This window comes from Mustela nigripes, chromosome 3, assembly GCF_022355385.1.
Source record: "Mustela nigripes isolate SB6536 chromosome 3, MUSNIG.SB6536, whole genome shotgun sequence".
Taxonomy (NCBI): Eukaryota; Metazoa; Chordata; class Mammalia; order Carnivora; family Mustelidae; genus Mustela; species Mustela nigripes.
The window spans coordinates 161,120,532-161,133,513 of record NC_081559.1 but is presented as its reverse complement, the minus strand read 5'-3'; the positions used below and the strand labels follow the sequence as shown (position 1 = coordinate 161,133,513).

Here is a 12,982-nt window from a genome sequence, read left to right as displayed (position 1 = left end):
CCATATTTGTGTATTTGCGTAATGTTTTAGGATTTCCTAAATAGGATGAACACATGTTCTAATCTGCTCACTATCCTAGTTTAAATATTAAGAGTACTTCTAAAAGCACCTGAATGGCTCAGTTGGTTGAGCATCCAACTCTTTTATTGGCTCATGTCATGATCTGAGGGTTGTGGGATCAAGCCCCATGTCTGGCTCTGTCTCTCCCTGTTACCTGCCACCTCTGTACGTTTCTCCCCCTGCCTCGCCCCAGCTCAAACTAATAAATCTTAAAAACAAAAAGCAAGCAAACAAAAAAACCCTACAGGGTTCTCTTTTGGAGAAAAAAAATTCCATGTCTATCAAGTGTCTTAAAATGTATATATATTTTTAAAGATTTTATTTATTTATTTGATAGAGATCACAAGTAGGCAGAGAGGCAGGCAGAGAGAGAGAGAGGGAAGCAGGCTCCCTGCTGAGCAGAGAGCCTGATTCGGGACTCGATCCCAGGACCCTGAGATCATGACCTGAGCCCTGAGCCGAAAGCAGCGGCTTAACCCACTGAGCCACCCAGGTGCCCCTTAAAATGTATATTTTGAAAAATTTCCCAGGTGATACTGATAAGTACCATTGGTTTACTATTTTAAGTGACATATTCTGATGATAAGTTCCCCAAAGTCGATTACCTCTGTAGTTCTCTTCTATGATAAATATATTTCACTGTGGAGTACAGAAGACATTTTGAAATGCAAATTAAAATAAAAACATGGAAGAAAATAATGCTGAAAATTTTAGTAAAACCTATCATTACACCCTATATTTTCCGCAGAATTAGCAGAGAATGCTGCAAATAATGAGAAAATATAAACTGATGGACAAGAATAATGTTTGCCTGAGTGAAATGTTTTTCTAGATTTTGTGTTGGGAAATCAATATGACTTTCTCAAGGATACGTGTAGATACCAGCTCAGGAAGTTGTGTGTGTGTTTTTGTTTTTTTTTTTTAACTCTTGTGATAGAACAATCATTCAGCAAAGTGTATAAACATGAGTTTGTAGGTCATTGTAGTAGTTAGTTACTACTACATATGTTAAACTACTACATATGTCAAAGTTCCCTTTGTGCCTCCGCACAAAAGGTATCTATACTCCTGATTTCAGTCATCGTAGATTAGTTCTACCTGGTTTTAAACTTTCTTTAAATAGAATTATACATACAGTATGCCATCTTTTGTGTGAGATTCATTCTTATTTTGTGTAAAGCAGTATTTTGTTCATTTTCATTCATTTCTAATATGCTAGAAAGTGAATATAATTCGTTGGAAGAAGTGTGGGTTGCATCTAGTATTTTGGCTTGTTATAAATAATGCTGCTATTAATATTGTTATGTATCTCTTGATGCATGTAGGCATTCATTTCCCTTTTGCAGTTATTTCTGGTAGTGTAATTGGGTAATAAAGTGTCTATATGTTCAAGTTTGGTAGATACCATTAAACAGTTATCCAAAGTAGTTACGCCATTTTACACTCCTACCAGCAATCCACATCTTCGGTAATACTTGGAAATGTCAGTCTGAGTTTAAGCCATTCTGCTAGATGTGTATCTCATTGTGGCTTTAATCTGTATCTCCCTGATGACAGATGTTGTTGAGCACTTTTTCATATCCTTTTGTTAAATGCCTGTTAAATCCCTTGCCCATTTTCTTTTTGTCTGTTTTGTCTTAATATGTAAGTGTTATCCACACTCTGGGTACTTGGTCCTTTATTAGTTATATGTGGCAACTGTCTTGTCCCACTCTCTTGAATACCATCTCTTGAGTTTATTGTATTCCAATTTGTCAGTCTTTTCTTTTATGGTTAGTACTTTTGTATGTTTAAGAAGTCTTTTCACAGAAATATTCTCGTTGACTTCTAGAAGCTTTATCATTTTACTTTTCATACTTAGATCTGCGAACCAAATGGAATTGATTTTTATGCATCTGGTGAGCTATAGGTTAAGTTCCTCTTCTCAGATGGTAACCAGTAAAACAATAGTATGTTTGTTTTGTTTTTGAAAAGGCTATTGTTGCCTTTGATGTAACTCTAGTATCCACATATACTTGCGACCTTTTCTGGACTGTGTTATGCTCCATTGGTCTTTGTATCTAGCGTTGTGATGTACCACAATGTTGTCTTAATTCCTGCAACTTTCTAAATTCCTAATTTTCTGCATTTGGCAGGATAAGAGCACACACACACTTCACTTTTCTTCAAGATTGTATAAGCTATACTTAGTAATCCTTTGTATCTACATGTATATTTTACAGTCAGTTAAATTCTGAAAAGCAGTGGGGAATCATTGAAGTCTCAGTGAAAATGGTCAGAGATTTTTATGAGAGTTTAATAATGGTAAGGTCAGCTCAAATCTAGTTTTTTTTTATTAAGATTAAAGAATATACTTGTTTTAGTGCTAACTATATATACTTACATTCTCATGTAGACTACTCAGTAAATTAAATTGGTGTTATTGAAAAAACCCTAATGACTAAAGAACATACTGGTTTGAAGTTTCGTAGTAAGGTTGTAAGTTTATTTAAAAATCATGCACACTAAGAATATAAATAAAATTTTCTTGGTGTTATGTTTTGTTTTTCAGACCATCTATGATAACAGTCTTCTGTAAGTCAAGCTTTTTCAAGAATTCGCTGAAGGAACCAAGTAGGATTCTCTTACATCATGACTTAATCTGAATGCAAGAACAAGAAATAGGTTTCATTTCTAAATATAATGAAGGGCTGTGTGTAAACACAGACCCTGAGTCAATTCTAATGAACATTTTAGACATGAGTTTACATCGGCAAATGGGTTCAGATCGTGATCTTCAGTCTTCTGCTTCATCGGTGAGCTTGCCTTCAGTGAAAAAGGCACCCAAAAAAAGAAGAATTTCAATAGGCTCTCTGTTTCGGAGAAAAAGGGATAACAAACGTAAATCCAGGGAGCTAAATGGCGGGGTGGATGGAATTGCAAGCATTGAAAGTATACATTCTGAAATGTGTACTGATAAGAACTCCATTTTCTCTACAAATACCTCCTCTGACAATGGATTAACTTCTATCAGCAAACAAATTGGAGACTTTATAGAGTGCCCTTTGTGCCTTCTGCGGCATTCTAAGGACAGATTTCCTGAGATCATGACTTGTCATCATAGATCTTGTGTGGATTGCTTACGACAATATCTAAGGATAGAAATTTCTGAAAGTAGAGTTAATATCAGTTGCCCAGAATGTACTGAACGGTTTAATCCCCATGATATTCGCTTGATATTAAGTGATGATGTCTTGATGGAAAAATATGAAGAATTTATGCTTAGACGGTGGCTTGTTGCAGATCCTGATTGTAGGTGGTGTCCAGCTCCAGACTGTGGGTAAGATTTTGTTTGGTTTTTCTTGAGTTAATATTTTTTTCTGTGGATAAAATAAGAATTAGCTGTTACTCAAAAGAAAAATCTTAACATGTCAGGTGTTTAGTAGACAAATGTACATAGAGTGCATACTATGTGCCAGGCTCAATGTTAGATGCAAATAGCAGGAATATTATCTTACTCATTTTTATATTGTGTCTCATCGCATACTCATTTGAACATTTTCGGAAGAAAGGGATAAGTTGGTAGAGTACAGGGTCTGGTTGTGTTCAAAATTGATTATCCCTCTAATTTGGAAAATTGTTATTTTAGTGTAGCAGATGAAATGATCAGGGGTTTTGTTTGGTTTTGGTTGTATAATCTCAAATGACCCTTTCAGAAGACACCTTAATGTGTGCACAATGTCATGTGTTCATGTTGGTATGACGTAAGTATTGCTAATATAAAGATTTAAAATATTTTTTCTTATACATTTGATTATGTTAACAATATCTTCTGTTTATAGAGCATTTCCTATGTAGGGTTGTTAGAACTAGGAATAAATAGTCTTATGCTTTTCAAGAATAACAAAGGCTGTAAACATTGGATGTTACCATTAGTAAGCTAGAGATTATGTATAAGTAAGAGTTGGGAAAACCCAGAGCTTTCAATATTATCTGAGTATAATCAGAAATAAGGGTAGAATGTGAGTTCAGTTTCTCAGATGAAGTTTCAGTATTCATCATCTGAATCAAATCTATTATTAAAAGCTTGTTGAGTAGTAACTTTTCAGATTGCATCTAGCCTATATCTCTCATTCCAAATGAGAAAATTAATAGTATGTTACCAGCCTTTGCAAATCCCAACCAGTTTTCCCAGGTATAACTAAACTTTAACTGTCCACCAGGGATTTCAGTGGAAATAACATATTAAAAATATTACCTGATTATTTGACATTTTATGAATTCATTAGTTGTGTGAAGTACTTAGAAATATAATTCATTATCACATTTGAACTGTGCTCCCCTCTAATGCAGGGAGCTTGTACTAGAACATAAATAATAAAATAATATTTTAAAGATACTTTCTAAACTGAGCCAAGGTTGACTGTGCTTACAGGTGTATGACAGAAGCAAACTCTGGGAGCCCTGAAGAGATAAACTCTCAAGAAAAAGATTGGAAGAAATCTTGATAATGAACAGTACCTTTAAAAATAACTTGAACAGGAAATAGTATCCTGTCAAAAGAACAGCTTGCATACAGTTGTATCACTCTTGGTCCCGTGGACCTCTGCACAACATTTTCACTGGTGCAAGCATGCATTCATTAGATTTCAACTTGGACAACAAATTTTAGGTTAACACACTTTTTGCAAATCATTATAGCAAATACTCCTTCAAGAGTTCAAATAGTGAGGAATATACCTATATGGTGTGTTTTGTCTGGAGAAAGAGTGGTTTTCTGTCTCTCATGGAACTCCAGGGTAAAAAGTACTTCCCAAGTTCCTCAAGCATTTAATGGTTTGGTTGCCTTTTTTTTTTTTTTTTTTTTTTTTTTTTAAGATTCATTTATTTATTTGTCAGAGAGAGAGCATGCACACAAGCAGGGGGATAGTAGGCAGAGGGAGAAGCAGGCTTCCCACTGATCAAGGATCCCGATATGGGACTCAGTTCCAGGGCCCTGGAATCATGATGTGAGCCAAAGGCAGATGCCTAACTAACTGAGCCACCCAGGCATCCCCATTTAATAGTTTTAAAAGAAAAAGTTTGAAAATGATGGCATGAATTAAAAGGCTAAGTGTCAGAAGCTATGGCCCCAGGAGATTGAGGCAGTAAATCTGGGCACAAATTTTCTGGCCACTAAATAGATATATTCTCTTGAGCTGTGTTGATTGATCATGTGTTCCTAATGGATATCAATTGTATTAACTTAATAGAACACAATAGATACAGCTGACACAGATTCTTATTTAGATAAGAATTTGATTTTAGGGGAAACATGCTAAACCAACTGGGAAAGGATTGATTTTTTTTCAACATACAGAGTTGTGAAAGTAGCTGTTTGAGGGGGGGGAAATGCGATTATCTCCACACATAACACACCAAAGCAAAATCAAAACAGATTATAAAAAAAAAAAAAAAAAAAAACAGATTATAAAGGAAAGTTTTATAAATAAAAGGGAAAATTTTAAATGAAAAGAAAATATAGGTGGAAGATTAGTTCACCAGCTGCCTTATTATTATTAAAATTGAATACACATTTACCCTGTAACTTAGAAGATTCACTCCTAGTGAAATACCTTGAAGAAATTCTTGTATGCTAGGAGACATGTTTAAGAATGTTCATAATAGGGATGCCTGGGTGGCTCAGTTGGTTGGACGACTGCCTTCAGCTCAGGTCATGATCCTGGAGTCCCGGGATCGAGTCCCGCATCAGACTCCCAGCTCCATGGGGAGTCTGCTTCTCTCTCTGACCTTCTCCTCATTCATGCTCTCTCTCACTGTCTCTCTCTCAAGTAAATAAATAAAATCTTTAAAAAAAAAAAAAAAAAAAAGAATGTTCATAATAAAAAAGGGAACTGTTTTCAAAAAAAAAAAAAAAAAAGAATGTTCATAATAGGCGCACCTAGGTGGTACATCCCAACCCTTGGTTTCAGCTCAGGTAGTGATCTCAGGGTGGTGAGATCAAGGCCTGCCTCCACTCTGCACTTAGCAAGGAGTCTACTTGAGATTCTCCCTCTGCCCCTCCGCCTCATGCACTTTCTAAAATAAATAAATCTTAAAAAAAAAAAAAAATGTTCATGATAGCAAACAAGAAAAAAAGTGTTCGTTAGCACTAAAATGGATGAATATATTTAGTTTCATGGTTACCTATTGAAAGGAAGTTGTGAATTTGAAGGAGCAATCAAGCAGCTTCTAAAGCCACTGATAAATGTGGTAAAACCATAGGTTCTGACTTGCCAGAGGTAGTTCGGTTTTGCTTTTGCTGTAATTTTGATCGCATTACTCTTCTCAAGTGTTTTAGTTTGGGTTGTTAATTATATGATCACCTTACTGATACTTTTCTTAGTTTGCGTGGTAGATATGGGGTATTTGTTTTTATTTATAAATCCTTTTTGTATTGGTGACATTTTTCAGTAAAATTTAAAGATGTTTCATAAACTCATACTTTGTGTTATTTTTGCCCACTTTCTTCTTGTTGAGACTTCATTGTCAGAGAGTAAAATGGCTTAGGGGCACATAGGTGATTCAGTTGGTTAAGTGTCTAACTCTTGATTTTGGCTAAAGTCATAATCTCAAAGGTGTGGATTTGAGCCCTGCATTGGGTTCAGGTTCAGTCTGCTTGTCTCTTGCCCTCTGCTCCTCCCCCAGCTTGCTCTCTCTTTTTCTCTCAAATAAATGAATAAAATCTTTAAAAAAAAAAAAGCAAAATGGCTTAATATTTTAAATATTTTGGAGAAGATAAATCTTAAGTGTAAAATATAAAATAATAGAAACAGCTACTTTAATAAATTCTGTTATTATGAACACAACTACTTGATTGCTATGTAAGTTTAACAAAGAATTAGTCTTGGTTAATTTGACTATAAATTAACTCTTGGTTTCATGGTTGTCAATAGTCTTACCCACAAAGGACAAAGAAAACATGTCAGCATTACTTCGTAATGTATTGTCATTTATATTTGATTTATGTTGTCTCTAGATTAAGAGCATATTTTATATACTTGATTACATTGTAGGTTTTATGGTTGCATTACATAGAAACTGTCATCCAGTAGCAGAAAATTTATATGTATACTTTGAGAATGGAATGCTACGTAAGCCTTGATTAAAGGTTTCAGTTTTACTTACCATGAGCGTTTAGACCTGATTTTAAATGTCTGTCCTATCATGTTGTTATAAGGCTTGGGGTAGACCTCTAATTCTATGACTAACATAATTCCTGGCACACAGCAAGTTTTTTGTAGCTCTTATTTATAATTCCTTGTGTCCATTTCTTAAGTTCCGCCTTAATTTTTAAAAATCAGACAGTTACTCATATATTTAAAGTACCTGTGTGCCAGGTACTTGGAAACTTAATAATGAATAAAAGACAAAAATCCCTTCCCCCTGGAACTTACTAAAATCTTTGGATCCACAGAGGGACATATTTTATTTAGAACCCATTTATTATTTAAATCTGGCATAAAGAATACTGGTAAATAAATGCCTGATTATCTGGCAGTGAGTAATGGAAATACTTAGCTAGCTAGGACCGTTGACATGTATATAGTATTTAACCCCTTCTATTGTACAACACACTTGAAAGACTTTTTTCTAGAAATGCTGTATGTAAAATTGTGAATTTTTTTGCATATGATATTTATTAATCTGACCATTTTCTGTATCTGACATTAATTTTACTTAAACATGTAGTTTAACACACTTTGAGAAATATTGCCCTTAGCTTAGAGGAGAAAGAAAAGCTGACCTGGTTTCTATTTGAGATCCCTCAGGTTTTCTGACCTAATATTCTTTATACTCTTCTGAGGGCCAGGACAAATTGAACTTGTTTTAAAAGACAGTATTTTGGAAAAGTCCTCTTGAGAAGGAGCCAAACCTGTGTGCTTTGATTTAACCAGGATGAAGTTTGCAAAACTGCTGCTATAACATGCAGTCTACACAGGCTCAGAAAAGAATCTGGCCATGACTAGGGAGATGTGTTGGGGCGAGTTGAGGGGCACATAGGAAGGAATGCATAGAACTTGTCTTGAGTAAAAAGACCTGATTACCTTCTGCCCAGGTTGCCTAGTTTATACATTGCAGGCAGACAGCAAAAAGTTGGCATTTTAATGTTTGTCATCACGTGTTTCAGTTGGCCACCCTTCTACCAGCACACATTATCCCATGTGAGTGTTTTCTCATGTGAGTGCTTCTGACTTTGCTGGGGAGCTTTGAATATACAAGAACATTTATAATACAAGAATATAGTTAATGATTTAATAATGTCTGTGAGCCTTTCAAGGGCAAAAAAGAAAAAAGTATTTGATTTTTCTTTGTAATTGCTGGTTTAGCCATGCTCAATAAAGTGTTGTTGAATGAATCAATCGGACTGTATGCCACTAATATAAATCATATATCATAGGAGCTGTCAATAAGCCATTTTATTTTACTTTTTTTTCCAATAAGCCATTTTAAAGCAATGTGATCAACTGTAATCAGGTTTGTATAGTGTCAAACTGGCTGACATTTAAATGATTCTGAATAATAATTTATTCTGGTGGAGGATACTATTCATAATGGATTTAAAAAATGGTATCGGGGGCGCCTGAGTGGCTCAGTGGGTTAAAGCCTCTGCCTTCAGCTCAGATCATGATCCCAGGGTCCTAGGATGGAGCCCCGCATCGTGCTCTCTGCATCGTGCTCTCTGCTCAGTGGGGAGCCTGCTTCCTCCTCTCTCTCTGCCTGCCTCTCTGTCTACTTGTGAACTCTGAGTGTCAAATAAATAAATAAAATATTTTTAAAAAATGGTTTCGGCTTAGGAACTAAACAAGATACATTTTTAAATTCCAGTTAATCTTCATATAGCTCTTATTTCAAAACCCTACAAAGAAAGGTTTTAGCCATAACTTGACCGTCTTTTGACATGCTGAAAGTGCTTTTGTAGGCTGACCTTTTAGAAATTTTATACAGAGAACAGATGCAACTTGTGATTTTCTCCAGAGGAAACAAATACATGTGACTTAGAAAACAGCAGGTTTTGTGTATAGGAAGCCATAATGAGTATAAACTGTGTTTCAGTGGAAGTTGTAATTCATAACTAATGACAGATTGTATCTGTTAGAATAGACATTCATAAAAGTATTCTAAGACTTTGAGCTTAGAGTTTAAAAATTCCTTGAGCTGAGAGTTTGCTCTTTTTAGTTTATTCTTCCTAACCATAAAATTGGTCTAGATATATTTTAATGCTATGTAATTCAGTATATACTGCTGCTACACCAGCCATTGTTAAATGATACTGAAATTTTGGGTGGTTTTAAGGGAATCAATAAAAATAGCATACCCTCAAACCCTCAGTCAGAACCAAGTGGATATGTAGGAGACATGTCAGCTCTACTAAAGAATGTGGCTTTAGTTATGCAGCCAGAATGGCTTGCTGACACCACCCTTGAATTAGACTGACTTCTCCAAATAGACTGGGCAGTTCTTGACAATTCCCCTGTAGCATGTAGTGGAAAGCACAACAGAAGGCATCCTCTAGAGGAAGCAGCTCATGAAAGACGGAACCAGGAGATGAGCCTCACTTTATCTAGACCTTCTCCTAAACATTTTAAACAAGTCACTCCTCTATCGAGTAATAGTAACTTCTAGCAAGTAGAAACACAAACCTGTTGATTTTGATGCAAAACTTGACTTTCCCCCCTAACTGGATCAAACAGTATTTGTGATTATATTTTCTTTGTTCTCTAAAGGTTTTGTTAAAACTTTACTTTTGGGGGGCAGGGGTCTTTGATGCCTGGATAATCTTTCTTCATTCTTTTTCCTCATTTTTTAATTAAAATTTTTGTTGTGGAGTATTATGTTTATCTTAGGATTAGATTTTGTTTTAGGTATAGTTTGTTCTTTTTACTTGTTCCTTCATAAGGAATTCAGTATAGACACAATACAGTACCCTAGCTGGTATCCCTACTTGCTCTGTTATCAGTGATGTAATTTGTAGAACTCTAGTACTGTGAGACTCTCCCAGAAAATAGACGCCATGGTGAAATAACTGGAAATAGTGCACACTATATACTGATCACTAGCATGTTAAAAATTCTTTTAGCGGGGTGCCTGGGTGGATTAGTGGGTTAAGCCTCTCCCTTCGGCTCAGGTCATGATCTCAGGGTCCTGGGATCAAGCCCCACATCTGGCTCTCTGCTGGGCAGGGAGCCTGCTTCCTCTCTCTCTCTCTGCCTACTTGTGATCTCTCTCTGTCAAATAAATAAATAAAATCTCTTTAAATAAATTCTTTTAGCAAATCCTGTAGTTAAAAATGAAAAAGTGCTTTAATTTTGCTTAGCATTTTTCTAACTTGACCACTGAGTACTTTCTTAGTATAGACCTCCTGTTGCCACTCCAATGAACAGAAAATATTTCTGGAAAGACTGTCCTATTTCAGTCCCTGTTTCTCTTTTCCCCACTTTCTTCTTGTCCCTCCACTCTGCTAAATAGGAAGATTTAAACATTTTTATGTAGATAGACATGGAAGAATAGAGATGGAAAGTAAGACTTGAGTTAAATAATCGTAGAAGGACAAGGAGCCATCTTTTAAACCAAGATTTGGATACTGTTCAAGCCAAAGATCTTAGGTTAACTAGTATTGTTCAGTTATTCCTGACATTCTGCTGAGGGTGTTCTTTTCCCATATAACACTTAATGCACCGGAACAGAGATACTCCTGACATTTTTCTTTAAAGGAAGCGTTTTTTTTTTTTTTTAAGATTTTATTTATTTATTTGACAGAGATCAAAGTAGGCAGAGAGGCAGGCAGAGAGAGAGGAAGGGAAGCAGGCTCCCTGCTGAGCAGAGAGCCCCATGCGGGGCTCCATCCCAGGACCCTGGGACCATGACCCAGGCCGCAGAGGCTTTAACCCACTGAGCCACCCAGGCGCCCCAAAGGAAGCATTTTATATTTAATTTAGTTTTACCATTTGCTTCAATGGAAAATAAGTTTGACTCCCACACAATGAAAATCATCAAGAGGCCTAACATTCTGTTTTCAATGTGTGAATGCTAGTTACATTTAATTCTTGCTATATTATAAAATATGCCTAACAAAGTTATTAAGATTGAATGTTTATGAAAATTTACATAGTAAGCACTCAATAACTGTTAATAAGAAAAAACTGTGATAGACTCAACTTTTGGTTATCAAAATATACATTCATGAAAAATAGTTAGGATTATTAAAGATAAACCTATTTTTCTTTATAACTTGTACAGATTGAATGGGACTTGAATGTTTAATTCTGGGGTAGGATCTCTCAGCTTTTCCTTTAAAAAGGAGATACTGGGAAGTAGCATAAACAAGTTTGAGGTACTTTATCTCTGATTCTCTCAGCTTTTCCTTTAAAAAGGAGATATTGGGAAGTAGCATAAACAAGTTTGAGGTACTTTATGTCTGATATTTGAGTACATAATGATGATGTCCCATGAATGAATTCTCTTTCCCTTTCCCCCGGCTTTCCCCCGTTCTTTCCACAACACACAGTTTTATTTAAAGATCACAGTCTTTTTTTTTTTTTTAAAGATTTTATTTATTTATTTCACAGAGATATTAGATTACAAGTAGGCAGAGCAGCAGACAGAGAGAGGGGGAAGCAGGCTTCCCGCTGAGCAGAGAGTCCAACGCGGGGCTTCATCCCAGGACCCTGGGATTGTGACCTGAGCCAAAGGCAGAGGCTTAACTCACTGAGCCACCCAGTTACCCCTAAATATCACAACTCTTTTTTATTATGATATCCTAATTTCTGAGATGCATCAGATCTACATTTATTTTCAACAGATGCCAAATGACCAGACAATTAATACTTCTCCGGGGCTAATTTCAAATATCATAATTAAGGTGTGATGAATTTATGGGATACAAAAGTAAATGTAAAATTTTATTTTAAAAAATAATCAAATTTTAAATACTTGACATCATGCACAAATGCTAGTCTACTTTTCAGCTCTTTAGTTTGCTCCAGATAATTATACTGCATATATTTTAAAAATCTAAATAGGTATTCACTATTTATAAACAGTTATTCTCAACAAGTTTAAGTCACTGTAGGGAATTTTTATCTTAAAGCAACTTATGATGCTGTTTTGAAGCTTGATTATTGAGATTAAAATGTTTTGAGACCTCAGTTTTCACACCATACCCTTTCATGTTTTCATGGATTACATACCAGATGTAGAAATTATCTTGTCATGAAAGTTTAAAATAGCAAAGCTGACATTCTGCTTTTAATTCTTGTCAAAATGTGAAGAATTCCCTAATAGGACTTTTTCTTAAAAGACCCATAGCTTGGGTGCCTGGGTGGCTCAGTCGTTGGGCATATGCCTTAGGCTCAGGTCATGATCCCAAGGTCCTGGGATTAAGCCCCACATTGAGCTCCCTGCTTCGTGGGAAGCCTCCTTCTTCCTCTCCCACTTCCCCTGCTTCTGTTCCCTCTCTTGTTGTGTCTCTGTCTGTCAAATAAAAATCTTAAAAAAAAAAAAAAAAAGACTCATAGCTTAAATCATTGATTAAAAATTACGTCAGTTCTTAAGTTTTGTTTAGTGATATGGTGGTATACTGAACGACCTGTAAAGGTTAGAATTATATAACCGTGCCTGGGTGGCTCAGTTGGTTAAGCTTCTGCCTTCAGCTCAGGTCATGATCTCAGGGTCCTGGTATAGAGCCCTGCATCGGGCTCCCAGGTTGGTGGAGAGCCTGTTTCCCCCTCTTCCTCTGCCTGCCTCTCTGCCTGCTTGTGATCTCTCTTTCTCTGCCAAATAAATAAAATCTTTTTTTAAAAAAAGAATTATGATATAACCTATTTCTGTTAATCTGCCTTGTGTATTTTTATATTTATTTACTCAGAAAGACTATATTCTTCCTAAATTTAGTTCTGGCACT

At 35.7% G+C, this 12,982-nt stretch overlaps 1 protein-coding gene across 2 annotated transcripts in view; it reads left to right on the top strand.

Moving 5' to 3' along the window:
• Window positions 1–12,982, top strand: part of RNF19A (ring finger protein 19A, RBR E3 ubiquitin protein ligase) — a 58,137-nt gene that overhangs the window by 23,688 nt on the left and 21,467 nt on the right. For both annotated transcript variants that reach the window (XM_059394930.1, XM_059394931.1), the window contains one exon: window positions 2,612–3,379. In XM_059394930.1, the coding sequence (XP_059250913.1) occupies window positions 2,706–3,379 (674 nt within the window). In that variant the 5' untranslated portion in view covers window positions 2,612–2,705. The remainder of the gene's footprint in view (window positions 1–2,611; window positions 3,380–12,982) is intronic.